At 40.1% G+C, this 23,587-nt stretch overlaps 1 protein-coding gene across 1 annotated transcript in view; it reads left to right on the top strand.

Moving 5' to 3' along the window:
* Nucleotides 1-23,587, top strand: part of IL17RD (interleukin 17 receptor D) — a 116,166-nt gene that overhangs the window by 8,213 nt on the left and 84,366 nt on the right. The window contains exons 2-3 of the mRNA XM_043550616.1: nucleotides 844-1,111; nucleotides 12,864-13,027. Coding sequence (XP_043406551.1) covers nucleotides 1,045-1,111; nucleotides 12,864-13,027 — 231 coding nt within the window. The 5' untranslated portion in view covers nucleotides 844-1,044. The remainder of the gene's footprint in view (nucleotides 1-843; nucleotides 1,112-12,863; nucleotides 13,028-23,587) is intronic.

Here is a 23,587-nt window from a genome sequence, read left to right on the forward strand (position 1 = left end):
TGTTCCCTCTGTTCCTCGAGAACTCATTTCCTGCTTTTCTTTCCACATAATTGCATTATTTGGATGCAATAGCCTTTTCATCTGTAGCTCCCAGTGTCTGTAAAAGATTTACTGACTCTCTCTGCACCATTGACTTATGTCTCAGTTTCATATTTCAGATGAAAATGTATCTTAACTCCTGGTCTTTACCTATTAATTTCTTTCTCCATCTACTAATATTTAGCTCTTTCATTGTATTATTCACAGTAAAATTGTAAAGTGTTTTGAGATGCAGTATGTATGAAAGATGCCAAACAAAATAAAATCAAGGAAAATAAGAGGACATGAAATAGAGAACTCTCTAATTAAGGAGAATATATTTGTGCTGTGTTACATTTTCCAAATGTTAAACAATTTACTTTTCAAATTAAATCAAACTTTTAAGTTCAGTTATGTCTCACAGCTAATGTTTTATACTCTCAGCTCTTTACTTAAAGCAAAACAAAATAAACAAACAAACAAAAAATAGTGAATCTAAATGAAGCTTTGGGCCAGACAGAGATAGGCTGTCTTTAACAATGGCTTTGTATAACAAGGGACATAAAGTCAACAGATAGTAGCCCCTTTTAATCATGGTACAAGAAAACTATCTAAACTATTAAAAAAAAAAAACAATGGAATGCTATTGAGTTGGATAATTAGGTACTATATTTACTGCGAACTAGTTACTGATATTTAAAAGTGTGGTTCTGAATAAACTTCAGTAGATTCAGTTGTTTAATAAAAATTACTATGAGAAATATTTTGCATTAAAAATATTAATGATGATGTTCTTCTGTGCCGGCTGCTGGGCCCTCACCATAGTTCTGAAACTGCTTGGGACTGGTACACAGCGCTCCTTCATTCCCTGCTGGTAATGCTGAGCGGAGAGGGGACTGCTGCAAGATGATGCATCAAAAGAAAAAGACTTCGAGAAAAGAGAAGAAAGAGAAGAGGGGTAGAAAGCAACAGAGTGAGAAAGAGAAGAGAGAGGCAGAGTATGAGCAGGGAGAGAAAAGCTTCTAGATGTCACAGAGGAAGAGGAGTGAGAACACAGGAGTAGAGGAATGGAGGAAAGAGACAGCCCAAAAAGGTACAGTTGCCACCTTGTAAACTTTGTTCTCGTAATTGCACAAGAATTAGATGTTACTGAGTTGTGACACTCCGATGTAGTATTGCTACATCATGATGCAGCTGTCAGCATCTGATGATGGCATTAGCCACTGTGAGACTTTAGGACGATCATAAGGAATAAATGGCGATGGAGTCTCGTGATATCAATCTACAGGGATTCAGCAAATACTACAAGTGAACGTGTATATACAAGGTCAGATTAATGCAAGAATTGCAAACATCGTTACATGTGGGACACACAAGATTGTACATGACCTTTGCAGGCTATTGTATCCTTGCTTTGTACTGTTCATATTTTTCACATAAGGTGTTAATAAGCCTCGCTTCAATGCATTTAACGGTAACATGACAAATCTGCCACAACCTTGCTCTGTCATGGGCTGTTGCTTCCCAGTGGCTGGGGTCAATGTGACATGCTTTCAGGTTTGACTTCCATGAATCTTTATATCATTTGTATGGGCACCATGAGAATGGGTACCTTGCTTTAGCTGACCATAAAATATGTCCTTGGGTATTCTCGAGTCGGCCATATCAGTGAGATGCCCAGGTTAGCACAGTTCAGCATTTATGAGCATGCTTTGAATGTCAGACATCCAACAGTAAATAAGGATTTCAGTATTGGGAATCTTGGCCCACTATCTGCAAACAAAATAAAGACAGCACATATAGAACTGATCAAATTTCCTAATGTGGCAGTGATATGTTGTCCATCTCCCATAACCATATAGAAGTGTAGTAAGCTCGACTGCCTGATAGACATTTAGCTTTGTGCTTATTTTGACTCCGCTAGTGTTCCGTATGTGGTATGAAAGCATTCCAAATGTAGAGCTGGCCGTAGCTATGTGATGGGTAATATCATCATCAGTTGTGGCATTCTGCCACTGTATACTCCCTAGGTAGCAAAACATCTTTACAGACTTGAGAGAAGTGTTGTTGATCTTAATAATTAGGTAGACATGGGCATCCCCCAGCACAAGTTGGTATAGTACGTTGGTTTTCTTTAGGCAGATTGTGAAACCAAAACAATAGACAGCACAAATGAAGTGATCAGTTATGAACTGAATGTCATCAATCAAGTAAGCAACCAGTGCACAGTCATCAGCAAATAAAAATTCTTTAATAAGTAATTCTGCTACTTTCATATGAGCATTGAAGTGTTGCAAATTGAACAAATTCCCATCAGTGCAGAACTGTATAAATACTCCCCTGTCAATGTCATGAAATGTATCCATTAACATAGCTGAAAAAAGGATGGAAAAGAGTGTGGGAGCCAGCACACAACCTTGTTTAGTGCAAGTGGTGACATTCCATTTTTCACCACTCTGGCCATCATCCCATCATGGAAATATTGTTATGTTGGAAGGTGTTAATGATGGCCATCAATTTCAGACCCGGTAAAAGTTGATGAGGGTAGAGCTTAATAAAGTCTTCCAAAGAAGTATAAATTTACCTCATGATTAGTAAAGAGCAGCATCATATTCATAAGCAACCTGAAGCACAAATATCATAAAAACCATCACAGCTATAGACTTTGCTGGTTTTCATAATATGTACACCACCCAGGTTGGTCATGAACAATATCACAATTATACATCGTAAACAATAAGAGCTGTTTATTGGAACATGATATTTGGACAGTAATATTTAGTTTTAGAAAGCGAGGTGTTGAATTTTGCTAATTGTCCCTTTAAAAATAGCATTTGATTTTTATTATTCATTTTTCTCTTTCCCTCCAATGTCTCAATGGTACTTCTGTTCTTTTCACTTTCCTATGTAAACTCGTTGTTGATTGGGGACTGGTTATTTAGGAAGTAATTCTTCTACTCTCCTTTCTGAACCCTTTTCTCCCCACCTAATCTGTCTGCTGCTGCCTTCTGCACTCTTTGATTGTTGAATGGTGGGACTGTCTGACATCTTCCCCAGTGGGACTGGGATTTTGGAGGTAAATCAATTGTACTTTCTTTCCCCTTCTTCTCTTCCTCCTCTTTGTCCAGTAGGAAGGTGCTTGGGTGGGGTTGTGACAGAAGTAAATTACTTCTGTTCTTCTTTCTTTCTCTCCCACTGGGGAATAACTAGGTGGGATTGTGACATCTGAGTCAGCTCAGCCTTTGAACAGCTCAGGCTGGTTGTTGGGATGAGAATTGAAGTAACCATATCGCTGTTTCTAATAGTTGAATGCCAGTTGACTAAATAACAAAATAAAAACACAAGACCTTGTGAACACTGGCTTTCCAGGGACATGATCCTTATCAAAATCATCAGAGAAACAGATGAGCCGTGCACAAAGGATTTCATATTTCTAATCAGACAGATTTGGGGAAAAATTATAATAGAGATATGAAAGAGAGACGGATACTTAAATTCCTGTTTTAAAAAGCAGATTGGACCCAGTCCTGTAATCTGTTCATTTGCAGAATCCCCATCAAGTCAATGGTAGTTCTGCACACAGAGTATGTGCAAGCACAGGACCTTTATGACTTACTTTAAACTACAATGGGACTAATCCTGCAAACACAGTCTGAGGAGTCCTGACTTGGGCCAAGATTTTTTTAAAATGTAGGGGACTAAAGTTAGGCCCCTAAATCTACTTGGGCATCTCAGTATTTGGGCCTGACTTCTGAAAGTACTGAGAACTCAAGAAATCTCACTGAAGTCAAGAAACTGTTAGGTGTTCAGCGCTTTTGAAAATCTGGCACTTGTTTAGGGGCTTAAATATGAATTTAGGAACCTAACTTTAGGCAGCCATTTTAAAAAATCTTGATTTTGAAGTCAAGGGAACTACTCAGTTGAGTAAGCACTATTCACATGAGTGTGTTCAGAGCTGCCCAAAGGTGGGGACAAAAAGACCACTTTGCCCTATGCCTCCCATTTGAGAGGGCCCCCAAACCAAGGGGTGTTATGGCCTGGTGCATGGGTTCACAGCACTACTCAAGTTTGGCCCAGCTGCCATTCTGTCATAATGGAGAGGCTGCTGGGCCAAACCTAAGTGGTGTTGCAACTTTGTGTACCAGATCACAATGCCCAGAATGAGGAGAGGGCCCAGGTCTGTGAGACAGGAGCCGGCGCTGCAAGGTGAGTGCTTGCTCTCCAATCCCCTCACCCCCACCCGTGGCCTCCCTTCAGTGGTAATTATTTTGGAAAGGAGCGGGAGCCTCCGTTTCACATTTTGCCCAGTTTTTTCAAGCAGTTTATTCTAATGGACTATTTATACATGCAATATTCAATTTGAGAAAATTGAGTGTATGATTTTTAGAACTGGCCATTTTAAAATCAAACTTGAATTAATTCTGCTAATACATCTACTAATACAATTCTCCTTTGATAACAAATGTAATGTTGACAGTTCCAATGTTTGTCATACAGGACTCATTGGCGCCAGCCACTTCTTTTATCATTAATAGTTTTATCATATTAATAGCATATACATTACTTTGTGATATTTAAATGTTGCACATTTATTGGCAGATTCTGGCATATATATCAAAATGTCCACTGAGTATAAAATATTTCTAAATGTAAAGCCGTGCTCACATTACAGTATCTTTTTTTCCAAAGTTTGTTTCCTACTATTAAAATATTTGCATATTTGTCATTGGCCAAATGTTTGAGTAAGGGGCCCATAGCAAAATGCACTTGACTTACTTCAAAGTTGGAACGGTATCTCATTTATAGTTACAGTACAAGGTCACCTGACAACCTAATTGCTAACTGCTTCAGCTCTTTGTAAAAGATAAATAAAAAATCAGCAAGGGGAAACACTCTGATAGGGCATTAGCCTCACCATCAGAGTGCAGCTGGCAGTGGCTAGATGCCTTTGTGAAAACATATCCCTGAATGAAGTGGAGTTTTAATAGTGCTTAGGGATTTTCCAGTGATTTTTACTATTATTATCTAAATATTCATTAGTAGTTAATTTCCCTAGGTTTTTAACTTTTTATTTTATTATTATTAACATGTATGAACTTTTAAAGTATTAACAAATTTTATTCATAACTTTTATTTGTTTCCTCTGTTTGTGCTTGATCAACCTCTCATCTTCTGTGAATTTATTTTCTTCAAATTCCAAAGAAAATCTGTTTATTTCCCTCCCAAATACTATTAACTTAGGGCCTTTCTGAGGAGGGCGGGTTGTGAGTTGTTTGGTTGGTTGACAGGGAGGCTGGGTCAGGGAAGAAGTTGGCACAATGGAATGAGAAGTGTTGTTTGGAGCTGGGAAGAGTTTGTGAAATATCCTAGTTTTCTTTAAGATGCATAAGTGTGTTCAGGCTACATTTTGGCACTTTGTTTTGCACTTTTAATCAGTGATGAAGAGAGCACACTTAAGTTTAGAAAAAATGTCTTTCTTTTCTTTTTCTTTTTATAAGAAGCAGTATTCAAAAAATTATGGTGCAAAAATGGCCAAATATTGAAAGACATATAATTGTGAGAACCACTGACAGATCTGAGGGGTTATTAGTAACACAACAATTCTGTAATAAAAAGTATTTTCCTCTGTGAAATTTATAATTTTCTGTGCATCATAAATCCACTTTTCTCTAAGAAGCCTGAGCCCCACTACTCACTTACCATATGCAAACAATGATGAACAATGGCCTAGGCACCTAACTAAACAACAAGGCAGAGCCAGCTCAAAGAGTCCAAAATTGTTTTAGTACAGTTTAAATAGGGAGAAGCAAAATAAGGATATGTTGTGGTGGCCTTTCAGATTAGACAATCACAATAACCCCGCCATGTGCATATGATTTAGAAGGTGGAATACACTTTAAGGATCTCCTCATAAATGGTAATAATACTTAATACTTGAGGCAGAAATCTTGCCCTTGTGTAGTGTCATTTATATAAGGTTCCCAAAGTGCTTACAAACATTAATCACTGTAATTAACCCTCACAATATCTTTGTGAGAAAGGGAAGTATTACCTCAGTTTTGCAGATGAGAAAACAGAGGCATGGAAAGTAAGGCAAAGTCTTGCAAATGTGGATGCCTTAAGTTATGAGTCCATGTTTAGACACCTAAATATAACTGTCCTGATTTCTAGAGATGTAAAACACTTGCAATTCCCTCTGACTTCCGTAGAAGCTCTGCTGCTAAATCCTGTTTTGAAACGATGGGCATTACTACAATATGTTAATCAGGCGTATAAGTATCATAAATGGCGCTTTGGGGGCATGGTGAAAATGTATGTCCACATCTGATCATCAAAAATTATCCATGAATATAAAGCAGATATCCCTGGATTTGCAGGGCTGTATCTATTTGGCCAATTTGATGGCGGCCTGAGCCTTAAAAAACAAAAGAAGTAAGGAAGCAGTGCTCCTATCTCCCTCTTTTCGGTTGTTCCTTGAAATTAACTAGCTTAGTTAGTAGATCTTTTGCAGCCCTACAACATTCTGCTCTCTGCAGCCTGTCACTCATACTACTAATCCAGCATGCAATAGTATCTTCTGTTTATGAGTAGCTCTGTTTGGTTTGCATATGTGTAACTGTGTGGCTCAGATGACTCTTTTTCTAATCGACAGTACTACTAGGTTTCAGGTCCCAGTAAGTGAGCTGGTTCATGCTGCACAGTCCCTTCTGCTTTCTGCATGTCACTGTTGTAGCCAGCTGCTGCTGGACAACCCTTTTTTGGTATTCTGCCACCTAGCCAATGTAAGTGTTTGTTCTAGTCCAGTGGTTCCCAAACTTCTTCCGCCGCTTGTGCAGGGAAAGCCCCTGGCGGGGCCGGCCAGTTTGTTTACCTGCCGCGTCCGCAGGTTCGGCCGATCGCGGCTCCCAGTGGCCGCGGTTCGCTGCTCCAGGCCAATTGGAGCTTCTGGAAGCGGTGCAGGCCGAGGGACGTACTGGCCGCCACTTCTGTTCTGTTTTTTGCAGCAGCGTTACACTGTTCACTCATATTCAGCTTGTGATCCACTATGACCCCCAGATCCCTTCCTAGGAAGTCATTTCCCATTTTGTTTGCGTGCAGCTTGTTATCATTCACAAACTTTATAATTGTACTCTCTATGCCATTATCTCAATCAATGGCATGCGGAAAAACACTAAGGGCTAGGTTGAGAGGCAAAACAACAGTTGCAAAAATGCAATCCCCATTGGTGGATTGACTCAAAACAAAGTTTTGACACTAGGCCAAAAATTCAGTCAGCTCTAAAATGAAAAGAAAAAATTAAATTTAAAAATTCAGGGAATCCCAGCAGCAGATAAGACAACTTGGGAAACTGCTAGGAGACTCTATGAAATCAGATACAGTGATAAGGGATTCTTTGTTTCTGCTGGGATATATGTAAAATGTTTCACTGAATTAAGTCTCAGGGATTATCTACACTGGCAAGTTAAAGCGCTCTAACTTGCTGGCTCAGGGGTGTGAAAAATCACCCCCTCCCCCCCCCCCCCCCCCCGAGTGCAGCAAGTTTGACTGCTTTAAAGCACTAGTGCTGACAGGCTTGGCCCAGTGCTCAGAGCTAATCCCCTCGTCGAGGTGGATTACCAGGAGCACTGGCACCTGCGGCAGCGCTTTGTACTTCGTAGTGTAGACATAGCCAGTAGGTTAGATCAGACAAAGAGGAGTTGCATTGACGAGGCATTGGGATGCCTGTGCCTTTAAGAACCCAGCCCTGGGCCTGTGCCTTTAAGAACCCAGCCCTGGGAAGCCGATGCTGAGAGGTGCTGTCTGTGAGAGGGGAAATAAAAAAAGCCCCTTTGCCCCCCACCATTTTTGCAAACACAGGTGTCTCAGTCCCTCTGGGGTAACAGTTACTCACTGTGCCCCTGCCTGTGCCAGGTTTTTCCCTCTGTCACCCTCTGCCAGCGCCTCACCCTGAGCTTAACTCCTGCTCCTCCCCTCTAGCCCTGATTTTGTCCTTTAGCCCCTCTCCTAATCCTGCCTCCAGCTGCTTGACCCTCCAACCAGTCAATTTCCGCCCCCTGCTCAGACCCTGGCCAAGGGAGCTTATGGTTTCCCCGTCATTGGAGGTTTTTAAGAACCTGTTAAGGATGGTCGAGGTAAACTTGGTCCTGCATCTTTGTGGGAAGATGGATTAGGTGACCTCTTCGGGTTCCTTCCAGCCCTACATTTCCGTGATTTTATGATTCTATAAAACAGGAACCTTCTCATTCCCTATTAATAATAATCCCCTCAAATAAATGTTCCAGCCTTTCTCCCACTCCTTTGTTTGTATCTCGCTGGTTTTTTTAGACTGTAAGCTCTGTGGGGTAGTGACCTATCTTTATACCTTTGTAAATCATGTAGTTGACTCTTAGATCATATATAAATAAAATAACAATACAATGATACGTTTATGCTGTTGTAAATGCAAGGGTTTGCCATGCACAAAATCTCAAGAAGACAAGTATTCTTGCAGGTTAAATCCCATGGGAGCATTTATTTTTTGCAATATTTTACTGACATAATGTATGTTCCTGATTTATACTCTGCCACAAAAAGAGGGAGTCTGTACTGCCCCAGTGATTTGATGGCATCATTAAAAGAGGCATCTTTTGTGAAATGGAAAAGGGACACAACACATACTTACATGCTAAAAACTGGCAAAGCAAAAGGCAGTGCTAGCTTTCCAGTCTGTCTTTCTACAACATACTAATTTCTGATCTTGTCTTTCCTGCAAATTTACCTTAAAGAGCTGTCCAAAGCTTGCAGAGCATCAAACTTATTGGATGTTGAGCGAGCCAGACCCTCAGTTAGTGTAAATGAACTCCATTAAAGGCAGTAGAACTATGCGGATTTACACAGGCTGAATCCTCAGCTGGTATAAATCTGCATAGCTCCTATTGAAGGCAGTGGACTTATACCAATTTACACCAGTTAACAGAGTTCATCTATCTGTAGAAATAGTGTGGGGCTAGTCCAGTTATCTGTTAATAGCATAACTTTCTACAATGTTGGGGAACTAAATTTAGCCCCTCACTTGTAGAATGACAGCAGTTGAGAGCATTGTAGAGACAGTGCAGAGTCCCTGGAGCAGAATGCATGTCTCTGCCTCCTTTGGCTGATGGGCTCCAAAGGGAGATGTATCCAACCATAGGTGACCAAAAAGAATGTTGTTATAACAACAGCCCTTTATGGTTGGCAAAGGTAAGTAAAAACAAAAACGGGGTGGGGGGTGCCTTGGAAAAAACACCAACCTCATCCTGGGGTGGAAAAGAAGAAATGTGAAACAAAGAGAAATACATAACAAGAGTGCCCTCATATGGAAAGTACTATAATTGCAAGTCCTTATGGCTTGGAAATTTACTACTAACAAAGGATGTGTGCTATATACCAGGGGTGGCCAAACTTATTTACCCTCCAAGCCGCATAGGACAATCTTCAGAAGTTTGAGAGCCAGGGCACACCTGCCGGGGTTTCAACTGCGCAGCAGGAGCCTGCTGGGGCTTGGGGCTTCAGCCCCACTACTGTTGAAGCCCCAAGCTCTGACAGGCGCGCCCTATGAGGCTGAAGTCCCAAGAAACCCTCCCCACTGGGCAGAAGCCTGGGACAAAGGGGAGGGGGTGCATGTGGGATCATGTGCCCATCCCCACCAATTTTTGCCAGGTTTTGCTGCCAGGCCCCACTCAGTCACATGGTGTCGCCGGGCTCCCTCCTTGTATGGCAGCTGCTGGAGCCAACAAGCTTGGAGCTGTTGTCTGAGAGGAGAAGCAGTGGCTAACAGCTGGGAGCTGCAGGGAGTGCTGCTGTTTTTGCTGCTGCCTCTTCTCCCCGAGCTAAAGCAGCAGCCCCGGCTTACAGCTCCCATCTGTTTACTACTGCCTCTCCTTGTGGAGCTAACACCTGGGAGCTGTGAGAAGGGGTTGCTGAGGGTAAGGGGGCATGCCTGGGCTATGTGACTGAAAATGTTGGGGGGGATGAACCTTTAAATTGTGCCCCCAACTCTCAGCAGGCACCAGTTGTCTTTGGCAGAAGACCCTAGCCCCACCACCCCACTGCAGGGCAGAAGCCCTGAGCTCCCCTCCCCCCCCCTCCCCCCGCCCCTGAGCCTGGTAGGTGGAGAATAGGGGGAAAGTGGGGGACTCTGCAAGCCATACTTTACTGTAAAAGAGCTGCATGTGGCTTGCAAGCCACAGTTTAGCCACCCGGCCCCTGCTCTATGCAGATCTCATGCAAGTTTCTGGGACAAACTAAAATATTGCATAAAATCTGTGGAATTAACCCCTCTTACACCAGGTCTGACTTTGTCTCTATATCTGTGTTAGTCTGCTTAAAGTGATGTTTAGCACTGCAGCATCCAATTAATATTGCATTAAACATAAGAATTCAGACGAGTAAGATGACATGAAATTTTAAAGACATCTGTATTCTCAGCGACAGTATCGATGGCCATGTAGGACTTCACAGGTGTCACTGTGCTGTACGCCATGGCTAATTGGAACTTCGCAGCACTCAAATAATTCTACCGCAAAGGCACACACTCCTACTGCTTGAGCCAAAGAAGAGATTCTGTTTTCTGTTAGCCGTATAGGGCCTCTGAAAGATTTGAGCATTTCTGGTTCTGTTGATTGGAGGGCAGTGATACACTTATATTCTAGACAGCTCATTGCAATATTACTTTATATTGTTGTATATATGTCATATGATCATGTAAGGGGAGACCCAACTGTAATGCCTCCATGCAAGCTGACAGGGTTAAGTTTGCTATGCGAAGTTGAGGTAGTCCCTTTTTTCTTGGGAGTGTTCAATTACATGCTCTAATGTAGAGAGACATGCTTGACAGAGTTGCACTTTCTTTTACCATGAAGTATTCCATTTACTCCAGCCAAATCCCCATAGATAATATATGGAGAAGAATATTTTGAGTATAAAAACTTAAATTAATTGTGTAAGAGGAAAAGAAAATAAGAAAGGGGACTGTAAAAAGATTAAGGAAAATGAGAAAATCTCTGCTTGATAATTATACTTTATTTAAAAAAAAACCTCTGTTGTAACTATTACAAGAATATACATATGCAGAATGCTTTCCTTTTGTTTTCAATAACATACCTAAATATAAGTGAGTGGCCTTATCCTATATAATATTAAATAGAGACAAAGCCATATGATAAGGGTAAGTCTATGTTATTTATTTTTGAAATAAGTGATTTCTGTTTCACATATCCTTTCAAACTCATCCAAGTTCTGGGTCATTCTTGCTGTGACTTGCTCCATTACAGTTTTTATTCTGATCAGGTTGAGCCATGTAGTCCAGGGGTAGGCAAGCTATGGCACGCGTGCCAAACGCGACACGCAAGCTGATTTTCAGTGGCACTTACACTGCTGGGATCCCGGCCACCAGTCTGGGGGGCTCTGCATTTTAATTTAATTTTAAGTGAAGCTTCTTAAACATTTTAAAAACCTTATTTACTTTACATACAACAATAGTTATATATTCAAGACTTATAGAAAGAGACCTTGTAAAAACATTAAAATGTATTACTGGCATGCAAAACCTTAAATTAGAGTGAATAAATGAAAACTCCGCACACCACTTCTGAAAGGTTGCCAACCCCTGATGATAGTCCTTTATGGATCCTGCTGGGTTCATTCGTGTCATCATCAGGATTGTGGGCAGTGTTAACAATAGTAAAATTATCAAAAGTCATTGGAGCTAAGTGACTTAGAAGCCTAAGTTCCATTTATGTTCAATAAAACTTAGGCTCCTATGTCACTTTAGATGCTTTTGAAAATTTTACCGACAGTGCATTTGTCTGTTTTAGGTTAACTATTGTAGGAACAACAATCTCCAGTGTGTCCATAAGGGTGTGTGTTTCTTCTGCTCAAAAAGTTTTTGTTAGTTGACATGACAAGAATACATCAAAATAAGATGCTGTTGTAATTTATATTTATTAGAAACACTATGTTGTTTTTTAAAATAAATTTAGTTTTGGTCAAAGTTTGCAGTATAGCAGTCAGTACAAAAAAGGGTAAAATAAACATAAATTCAAATAATTTCTATTGCTTTCTCTACCTTTAAATGTATTGGATTGCATTTACTTTTGGTTTGTCTTTTTTGAAATGTTATCATTTATTCTTTCATTGCAAAATTCTCAGTGTTTTGTAGGCTATAGCCCCAATCCTCTGTGTAGACGTGAGTAACTTTACTCATGACATCACCAGCACTGCCCCGGTGAGTAAAGTTATATATGTGCTTACATGTTTGCAAGAGTGGGGACAAAATCCATATATTGACATTGAAATATACCCACCTCTGGACAAAGTTTAGTAGATGGGTGAACAACAGATGGGGAGAAGACAAGGAAAAATGGTTAGCCACGGAACAAACCCCCTATTCTTTAGAAAAATACCATATGATTTTTAATGTCCACGAAGAGGGGACAGGACACGGACAGTTAAAGGCCCATGGGAAACGACACGCGCAACACAAACAATTGCGTGCAAGTCTTGCTAACTTTCCTTTTTGGAGCTGTGATGTTCCTGAGTAACCTCGCCTTCCTTCGATGCAAAGACTTTGAAGAAGCATCTCTTTTCATTGCCAAAAAAATAGTACATGAACTAACAGGGGCCTGGGGAGGAGGGACAACGATTGCCTTCTGCGCCAGACACAGTTGTTATAGTTCTCTTCAAAGGGACCAGCCCCCCTGCCACCAGCAGTGATGGGGGGGGGGAAGGGGGGGCAGGGCAGCAGCTGCACATTCTCTCGCGCATGCACGCAGCTAAACTGCCCCCCCTCCCCTCCCCTCCCCTCCTCTCCTGTTGCTTCTGCTCAGACTCCAGTCTCCGTGCGCTGCCGCTGCAGACCATGGCACCTTTGCTCCAGCTCAGCTCCTTTTTCTTCACTCTGATCGCCTGCTTCAAAGGTCACCAGCTGGCTGGGGCTGCTGGAGGACCCAGCAGCAGGCGGGGGCCCGCGGCTGACACGTGTGGATGGAGGGTGAGTGGACGGAAGCTTTGTTTCTACGCACAGTCGGGCAGATTCGTGCGCTGAAAGGGGTTTTGCACACTTGCAGGATTTGGCGGCGTGGCGTGGGGAGATGCCAGAGTTTCCTAGCTAAGCCTGGCAAGCGCTGTCCCATGAGCAGCGGACTCTTTGCAGCCCAGCCCATCTGAGCAGTGCAGGTGTGGTGTCCACCTGTCTGTTCGACTTGCTGCTTCTCCCGAATATGCAAGGAGAGCTCGCTGGGCAGTGTTCATGGGGGAGTAAAGCCTCTTCTGCAACTCCTCTGCTGCTGCTCCAAGGCTCTGCAGCTGGTAATTTGCGGCCAGGAGGAAAGGTGGCATTTCTAGAGAAGGGATAGTTACTGGTTTCTCGCCCTGGGGGAGAGGGGCAGCCTTTAACCAGCGAGTGTGAAGAAATCACTCAACAGGTCCTTTATCCGCAGCTCTCTCCTTCCTTAACTCGACCTGCCCTGCCAGCAGGATAAAAAGGCGATCATTTGGGCTTTGTTATTTTAATGATTCGAGGCCGGCTTGGGGTCTTAGCTTCAGGGCTGATCATCAGACAGAGGATGTAGGAAAAGTAAATTGCTGGGGCGAGAGCTGGAAGGTGAAACATTTCTTTATTGGTCTTTACCTTTTGTTCCTGCTCCTGGTGCGTTAGCTTCAGACTTCTTGCTGCGTTTTTCTGTGTGTTTTTCAAAAATCACCTTTCAGTGTTTTCTCCCCATAAAGTCTAGCGAGAATTGTAGTTAAATTTTGGAGTCCCAAGGACAATAGGAAGGAAAAGACTGACTTTCATTGCCTTTCTTTTTTTGTTTAGTTTCAGATCATAACATTTGAAAAAGTTACTGCAAGGCACAAGTCAGGGATATGGAGGGAATAGTGTAATTCACTGGAAGTTAGAAAACAATGGAAACTATGTAAGAGAGAGAAAAATTTCACATATTGCATTTTAAATCACAGTTTACTAGCAAAATATATTTTACTACAATATTAATGTTTCACAAGATGTAAGCAGTGTGTGCCACATATTTTAAACTACCAGGATACATATTTCTGTCAGGTTCAGCAGCAGCTATTAAATATACTGTCACTACCTATTAGGAGTTATAATGCTTGATTAATTTTGCTTTTCTTGACATCTAGAGGAATGTGCAGTATATATATTGATATGATTTTTTCTTACGTAATGAATTATGTATATTAAATTAATTATAGCTGGGTCTGTTTAATGTAAAGCTTTTAAAATGCTCCCCTCTAATAAATCTGATAAAAACATAACCTTTCAAGTTACTGTGTAGAAAACCTTGTATCACATACAACAAATTTAAGGTTTTAATTTCCTAAACAAAGATTGCAGTCAGTTAGTCTGTGTTACCAATATATTTTTTATTTCCAGTGAGCAGATTTGCCTGACTAGTTTTTTAGATACTGAATCTGATTCTGTAGTACAATTCTTAATTGGGAAAACTCCTATTGACTTCAGTGGGAGTTTTGCCAGAGGATTGACTGCAGGAAGGGATCCATTGTCTTGGTTGTGTGGTATTTATCTTGGACTGCATGTAAGTTTTGAATAGACTTGACATACTATTAAATGACTGATGGCCCCTGTAACACATTGTCTGCTCTGGGGCAGGGCTGCCTTTGAAGTGCTACCCTGTAGGAAGTAAAGAGACTATTTGCTCTATTAAAATTCCTTGGTATTTCCTCTGTTTAACCACAGGCCACTTCCCCTCTGCCACTCTAAAAACTGCAGGGACACTGACTGATTGAAAAGACATAAACCCTGAAGTAATTGTACCTTATTCAAATAGATATTCTTATTGTAGCTTTTTTATAAATGGTTTCTAACCTATAGGTTAAGGGCAGGAACCCTAAATCTAAAAACTTTATATAGAGAGATGAATAGTAAGCATGTCTAATGTGTTTTGAGTAAAACAATGCTTGTTCAGCTAATTTTCGCTGGTATAGTATTGAAAAAATATTGGTTAACTGTTGATATTTGAGTAATTAAACGAGAGATAAAATATTACTATTATCTGTCTGTGTGTGTGGACATTTTTCTTATCACTGGTAGAATTGTGTGCCTATGTCACACTTTTCTCACAACTGCGGGGGGGGGGGGAAATCTGGATCTTATTTCTCCCCTCCTTCCCCCCCAATTTGAGCACTTTTATTTATTTTCCCCAAATTCATGCTCATTTACCTCTTATGTGAAATTTTCATGTCATATTCTGCTTAGGTTTGCTTAATTTATTTAAAACAAAAAAAATCTGAGTTTGTCTATGAAATACTATAATATTTTTGCTTTTAATCTAATGTAAATATTTTAAATTTGTCTTTGTTTTATTGCAGTAAAAACTTCATTTGGTAAAGGAATAGCGTAGATTTGTGTTGGTAAGAATTTATATTTGCTGTTTTAATTCAGAGATCCTCAGCTTATTCTTAAAAATCATTTGAATTTGCAAAATCTTTAAATATGGACCAGGTCCTGACAACTTTAGTTGCAAAATGTGTGAATTCTTGCAATGTGTTCTTTTGTAGTAGTTTGGTCCCAGTCCTGCAAGACCAACATGGCTCTCTGAACAAGCAAAACAGTTAAGCATATGTGTAACTTATGAGCACATGAGTAGTCTCGCTGAGTGAAATCCTCCTGGCCCCACTAATGTCAATGGCAGAACTTCCTTTGATTTCAGCGGGGCCTGGGTTTGACTCATTGACTTCAGTGAGAATTTCAAGGTTTGTCTACACTTGCAGGTTGTATAGGTTTGAGGAAGGATGGAAATTTAAAGCAGAATAGCTATTCTGGAATATCTCCCTGAGTGGACACTTATTCTGAAATAACTATTTGGTTAATTTCCCCATGTAGGTATTGTAAGGAATGAAGGACTGAGCTTTAAAATTTAGTTGTACATATTTGGGGCCCAGTCCTGCAAACAGTGAAGCACATGGGTAACTTTATTCACATAATTAATTTTGTTGACTCCGAAGGGGCTACTCATGTGAGTAAAAACAACAAGGAGTCCGGTGGCACCTTAAAGACTAACAGATTTATTTGAGCATAAGCTTTCGTGGGTAAAAACCCCACTTCTTCAGATGCATGGAGTGAGTAAAGTTTTCCACAGTCTTAACTCTGCAGGATCAGGCCCTTGACTCTGTTCAGACTAAAACATAAGATCAGTGAGACATATTGACTGAGAGAAAATACAGCATTTGGCATATTTTAAAGCAAAAAAACAAAAAGAGTATTGTACGTTGCACACAATAGGGGCTCCTTGCGTTCCTCCATTCTCCCCCAGAAGCTTCCTGTGTGCCACCCTCCCATCCGCTTCTATTTCAGGGATTTTCTGCAGTTTTTATCATCGTGTCCCTCATGCCATGGGCTCCTGTGTGTCCCCCTGTTCCCTCATGCTAGGATTCCTCATTCCCTTCCCAATGCCAGGTGCTCTGTGTGCAATCCATTCTACCCATGTCTCCCCCCACCATCTTTCTTTCTTTTCTTTCTTTGTCAACATTTTAAAACTGTATTAGGAGGAAAGGCAGAGCACAGATGGGGTGTTGTTATGCTGGTTGGTGTTAATGGCTACCATCAACCAGTTCTTTCATTTGTAGACAATTAGAAGTGGTTAAAGGTGCTAGCTCTGCTAACTAGATGCCAGGGGCTCCTTGTGTCTCCTCCTTTCAGTTTTCCAATTTTCACTAAAATCAACAGGATTTTGTGCATGGATGCCTAGAACATTCTCTGAAATTTTGGAATTGGTTGGCTGTGGTGTTAAAAGTTCCTGTTACATTCACACAGCTAGAGAAATGTTGAGTGTAAGGTCTCACAAACTCAACCAATTATCTAGTCCAGACAACTGGATTAACTACTTTAAGATCTAGGGTTTCACTTATCAGCTGGTATAGTAAAAAATCTGACTATTTTTTTCTCTGTTTAAAAATAACTGTGTTTATGACCTGGTCTACACTTAAGTTATACTGGCATAGCTGTGATAAGCAGGGATGTGAAAAAACACACCCCTGACATAGGTAGGTTGACAAAACCCCCCCTATAGATGCAGCTATGCTGACAGAAGAGTGCTTCTGTCTGCACAGTTAACATTGTTCAGGAAAGTGGTGTTTCTACACCAACAAAAGGAGTTTGCGTCCAGACTTGGGGGCTGTGCTGGCATAGCTATGCCAACATAACTATTCTGGCTTAGGCTCTGAATTGTAGACCTAGCCTCTTAACTACATTTTCATAAAAAACATGCTAACTACAGCATGTCTACTGCGTTATGTTTATTTAAAAACCAACAACACAATTTAAGTATATACACTACTCGAACAGGAAGATGAGTCTCTTCATTACATTTGTTTTATATTGGGTCTGAGCCTTTCTTCCATAAAAAGCATTTAGTCTAAATATTGCAAGTAATATATTTTCAGAGTTGGCTTTCAAATGCACAAAACATTCAGAGAAGAAAAATGATGTAAACATATTCCAATTTACTTGTTCTGAATATTGACAATAAAATGCATCTTTAATCTTTTACATGTATTTTATTGTGTAATTGTGTACTTTGACTATTCAGGCCATTCACAAGGCTCATGACCTAACAAGCATTTCTGTAGTTGACGGTCCCCCCAGGAATATTATGGACTGGATTTGTTCCCTCTTTATAATGCATACCATGGTTTAGATTTCAACCAACAGAAGTTGCCTCTTAACTTGAAACAAATTGATCAGTCAGGCTAATTTCAAAATTTAGATTATTTATTTAAGGGGCAAAACAAATACTTAATTCATTTAATAGATTTAAATATTTTCTTGTCCACTGGTGGAAAAAAGTTAAGCCATCATTAGATGACTCTAGCTTTTCTTTAGTTAATTACTTGATAATGTTAGTGTAATGTGGATGTTAGTTCATTAAAGCTGCAACATTTTAAATGGGTGTTTAATAAGGACCAGCTGTCTTTTCCAACAGGTCCCTCCAAAGACGATGAAACACAGCTTTGATGTGAATTTGCCCATTTAATTCTGCTGAGAGGCTGAAGTTTGCCAATTAATTTGGCATTTTATTAGGATACTATAAAAATGACAGGAGTGCGAAGTCTTATTGGTGAACAATAAGACTAAAATTGGTCTTCAATCTTTAAATGTGAAAATAATTTCTCTTTACTCGTGCTTGTAAAATATTAAGTACAATGCTCCCAATAGTGTTAAATGGTGCTTGAAGGAGGAAACTCCAAAAGTTTTATTTTTGTTTTTCTGAAAGTTAACGATTTACCTTGAAGTTTTATGCTGTATTTATGTTTTGTTTATCTGTTTAACATAAAACTGAACATTGTGTAAAAACTGATACATAAAGCATAGCACAATTTGAAAAAATACATATAATTTACATCTCTCGTTGTAGAGTAGCAGCTGTGAAGTGAGCTGTAGCTCACGAAAGCTTATGCTCAAATAAATTTGTTAGTCTCTAAGGTGCCACAAGTACTCCTTTTCTTTTATCTCTGGTTATATAGCTCCGTTAATTTTGTGATGTTCCCTTGTTCTTCCCTCCCCATAAAACTATATTAATTTTGACAAACAATTTTGTGAAAGAAGGGCAAGTCATAGGAGCTTCTAATTGCTACTTTTTAAAACTTTCAAGTGGACATTCAGATTTATTTATTTTAAATCCATATATTTTTGAAACCCTATTTCGAGATTAGAATTTAAATATAAACTGTTAAACTGGAAAAAAGATTTTATCCTATCACACATGTTTTTTCCAACTGTAAATTAATCCAGCTATTTACCTTTCCAAGCTTTTTTGACAATTATAGCCACCATTGTTTACACTTGTACCTTTGCCTCTGTATGAGTTTCCACAAGAGATTAAAATCAGAGATAATGATTACTTTACAGCATGTAGCAGTTTACTACAGTAATGGATGGTTTCCTGCAGCTGTTTTGATGTGCAATATTTATTTAACAAAAATATATGGTTTTGACTTTAGTGACAATCTTAAATCCTGCTAGCTGAGCCATATATTTAAAACATCTTCTGTATGCTTCCTTTTCCAGCATGTTAGGCCTTATGTTACCTTAGCAATATGTTGTGCATTCAATAGCATTCTGAAAACATCTCTTCCTGGTTTCAGAGTAGCAGCTGTGTTAGTCTGTATCCGCAAAAAGAAAAGGAGTACAAGGTGCTACAAGTACTCCATCTCTTCCTGGGTTTCACAATAACTGTCATCAGTCTGTAGAATAAGTGACCCCAGAATTCCACAGTGATGTGAAAAGTGTAATATTGACCTATGTAATCTAGGGGGTCTCTCTCTCTCTCTTTTTTTTTTTTAAAGATAAATAGTCTTGGAAGGATTAGTTTTTATCAGTCAATTGGGTAAAGTCATTATCACCATACACACCCAAAAATATGTGAAAAAATATATCTGTGGATAATTGAAATTTACAGATAGACAAAGTAAGAAAAATGCTGCTGGAGCACTTATTAGACTTTGATTTAGGGATAGTTACTTTGAATATTTTCACATTTTATATTGGCAATTTGTGTTTTAACCGTTATATAGCTTTAACTTGCTGAATGTCAATGTCTGCTGTCATTAAATAATTATTGTCTGACCCCTCCCATAATTTCCCAGGAAAGTGAACATTTAAATGGATAAAAATAGAAAAAATATTAAAAATAAACTAGTACTATCAGTTGAAATGATAAAATAATCTATAATGTTGTTTGTTTCTGCAATTGAATGTGGCATCTGTATCAAGTGTATATAACGATACAAAATGTACTTCCAAAAGTTAATTCTTGGACATATGCCATGAACTTAAATGAATGTGGTCAGCAGATATTGAGCAATGTAGGGAAGTCAAGTGCATATTGTTTAACATTAGCTATAACAAGTTTCCATGTTACAGATGTTTTTTAGTAAATCTGACTGATCTTTAAACTCCACTGGAACGGTTTCTAATAACCAGTTTTCAAATTGTAGGTATTGCTTTGTAAAACTCTTAGAAATAAATGATCTGACAAACACTCTGATAGAAGGAGTTGATAGTACCACTATAATGGCTTACTATTTAACAGATGATTTTTCAAAAGTGCTCTAAAATCCACAGGCTTATTTGGATTGTCTTGAAAATTGCTGTGCCTCCTGGGACCCAGGGTAAAATTCATGGTGGTTTGAGCAACGGGTTTCCAAGATATAGCCCACTCCTCTCCACCTCAAAATGGAATCCAAATGTTACAGTTCTTGTAACTTTATTTTGCCTATTGTGGCTCTGATCCTCCCCAAATTGATATCATCCACTCAGGATTGATCTCAGCTAGTGTCTGGTACCCACTCCTACTCTGAGAAACCAAGATTAAAAAAATTATTCAAGGTAAAAGTTGGATCTACAATATGGCTTGAACCAAGTGACATGTCAGAGGAAGAAATTTGCCCATGTGCATCAGGCCAAAGTTTAGTTGCAAACCAGAATGGTTGCGGACAGCCTGACATCAGATTAATTGGGGGCTAAAAGATGACATACTGTGGCTCGTGAACCTGAGCACTACCCATATACTGTGAATTAGTTCACGTCCTACACTTGGGAGTTTTCTGAGGCTGTCTTGTGCACATTATTTGCATCGTGCAGGGTCTTCTGGAAGTTTTGCCTACAATCTTTATGCATTCTCAGATTTTGCTTTAGAGGAATTGTCAAGAAAAATAGTATTAATTAAATAAATAGAGGGAAGATTAAAGATTCTAGTAAGCAGCAGCATTAGGATAATGTAACCATGCCACATGCTCCTGACACATTTTCTGAACAGTGGGTCTGAGTGTGAGATATGTATAGCAAAGGAAGTAGCTGTGACTCTCATCAATGTCAGTATGATCAAAGTGATTATTGAGCATCAGGAAACTACCCATAGTTGAGAGCCCTGTTCTAAAAACTCGTGTGAAGTCAACATTGACTAATGCACTGTCAGAATATTGTTATAAATCAAATCAGTAACCATCGACACAAACCAAAGGTTCAGACCTTTTGATTTTCCCCTTCAAAATGTTGAGGTTCCTTAGAAAAATTGTAGTTCTTTTAAACAAAAAGACCAAAAAAAAACCTCAAATGACATTCCCTCGTCACAAAGGGTTATAAAAAAATCAAGCAATCCACAAATGGCAATAAATATTTTAAATGATAGTCCAACATAAAAGCTAGAATTTATGTAGAACCTTTTTCATTCTGTTAAAATGAAAATTTGGTGCAGTTTTAACTGTGGTAGCACTGCTGCTCCACCGTAATATTGCTGTGCCACGTTAGAGCCAGAGGTAGATTTAGTTGTGCAAGTTGGGATCATTTGCTCAAGGGTTTCTCAGATACCGTCCCCAAATAAGGAGCCTTTTTAATAATCAAAGTACGAAAGTACACACACATAGGGTGATTGTCTTGAAAATAGGTATGCTGTAAGAGAGACTGGGATAGCATTTGCAGTGCAAATTTGGGGTCATTTGAACAAGGGATTCTCAATATAAGGCCCCTCCCATACTGTCAGCTTCTTTTAATTTTCACTAATATCTATGTGAACAGTATGATTATTTTGAATATTGCATACCACAACAGAAACAGGGGTATGCTTCTGCATACAAATTTGAAGTCATTTGCTCAAGGAGTTCTTCAGATTCAGCCCCCAATAAAGAGATTATTTTAATATTAAAGTTGCTCTAAAACCTACATGCATGGTGAGATTGTCCTGAAAACTGATATTTCGTAACAGGGGATGGGGTAGACTTGGGGAGGTGGTGAGAAGATCACCCATGGAGATGAACAGGCCACTTCAAACCTCAGCGATCCTTATAGACTTCAGAGTGTTGTGCAGGGCACCTTCCCCAACATTAGCCCTGAATGGAGTATGGAATCTGGGTCTTCCCTACATGCCCCTTTGCTGCCTCCAGCTGGTAGATGTGCTCCTCACAGCCCATTGGTTTATCACCTACCTTCCTCCTCATTGCCCCTACACTCATACTGGGGACATTCAGGGTCCAGGAGGAGGCCAGAGATTGCAACAGCTTGCCAGTAATGTGTTCCCAGGAAACTTTCTTGTGCCCCTGCATAGGTACTCCCTAGTCATACCCCATCATTACCACCACTTACTGAAAAAACAAGTGTCATTCACTGCCCAAAAACTTTATTGTTAGCGGTTAAGGTTGACTGGCAGTGCCACATACCCTTTCAGAATGTCAACTGCACTTGTCCTTTAAATCTCCAAAACCAGGAAAAGGTGAGTTACGGTGCACATCAGCCCCACTCTATAACCTTAACTCTGCCCTCTTTGAATGATGCTCCAACCTGCTCTGACAGACATCATAAAACACTATTTTTCCATATGATATGGGATACTGTGGGGATGCAGCACATGCCTATGGTAGAAGAAACTGTCACACTGTGTCCTGAGTAAGGCAAAAGTTGCGTTTGGGGCATGCTTCATGAATACCAGCTGGGTAGGCCTGGCCTATACTTGATTATTTTACCTACTCTGCATAAACCACCTGTGAAGAGGCTCCCCCTTCAGCTCCTGGAACTACTGGCTACACTCTCTGTGAACACTTTCTGTGAATTAAGCACCACACATGGTCCAGCAGGGTACAAAGTGTCTTTATTGTAGTTTGTGCTCCAATATATCACAACATAGCAGCAGTTATCTGGAACCCTCTTCCTGCTCTCTGGCTCAGCCTTTTGTACTACTTGCTTTCTTCTCAGAGCTACCCAGCTGGCAAGCTAATTGCCTCATTAGTTCATCAGGCTCCCTACAGGTGCAAATGATCCCTTCTACTCTTCCAAACCCAAACTACCTAAGCCTCTCCTACTCTAACTACACCCAGTGCTCTGGGTGTTCTAAGTGACCAGGATGCTGGCTTACAAAGGCTCAGTTTATAGCTGCTAACAGCACCCTGTCACACCAGATGTTACCACCCTTTGACTCTTGTCCTCAGGATTCCCCTTGCAACACCACCAGCATCTCTGCCCTGTAGTGCACATGTTTACAGTCAGACTGTTACAATTTACAAATCCCTCAACAAGAATATTGTGCTCCTCTATTTGCATAACCCGCATAATTCAGCACAGAAATCCGGGGTCCCAGATCCATTGGGTACAGATGCATCACTCTTCGTATCACAGTGTAAGCTGCAGCTACTTGTTGCAATTAATCCCAGAATTGACTACCTAAGCCTCTCCTACTCAAACTACACCCAGTGTTCTTGGTGTTTTATGTGGTGTGGTGTGACCCACAGAATTGTATTCTCCCATTTATCTGCATGCCCTCCAACTGTCCTTCACTTTGTTAGGGACAGTTGGAGGGCATGCAGCTAAATGGGAGAATACAATTCTGTGGGTCACACCACACCACATAAAGTGGTACACTCCTCATGTCCGTTGATTATAGGGCAGTCCTGGGCAAAACATACTATCCCCAGTTTATCATATTAGTTGCAGGGGGCAGAGTTAAGGTTGTGAGGAGGACTGTTGTGTGTAACAGCTGGATTCAAGAGATTTAAGAGTAGGTGCATTCGATGTTCTGGGAGG

Source organism: Chelonia mydas, chromosome 7 (assembly GCF_015237465.2).
Source record: "Chelonia mydas isolate rCheMyd1 chromosome 7, rCheMyd1.pri.v2, whole genome shotgun sequence".
NCBI lineage: Eukaryota > Metazoa > Chordata > Testudines > Cheloniidae > Chelonia > Chelonia mydas.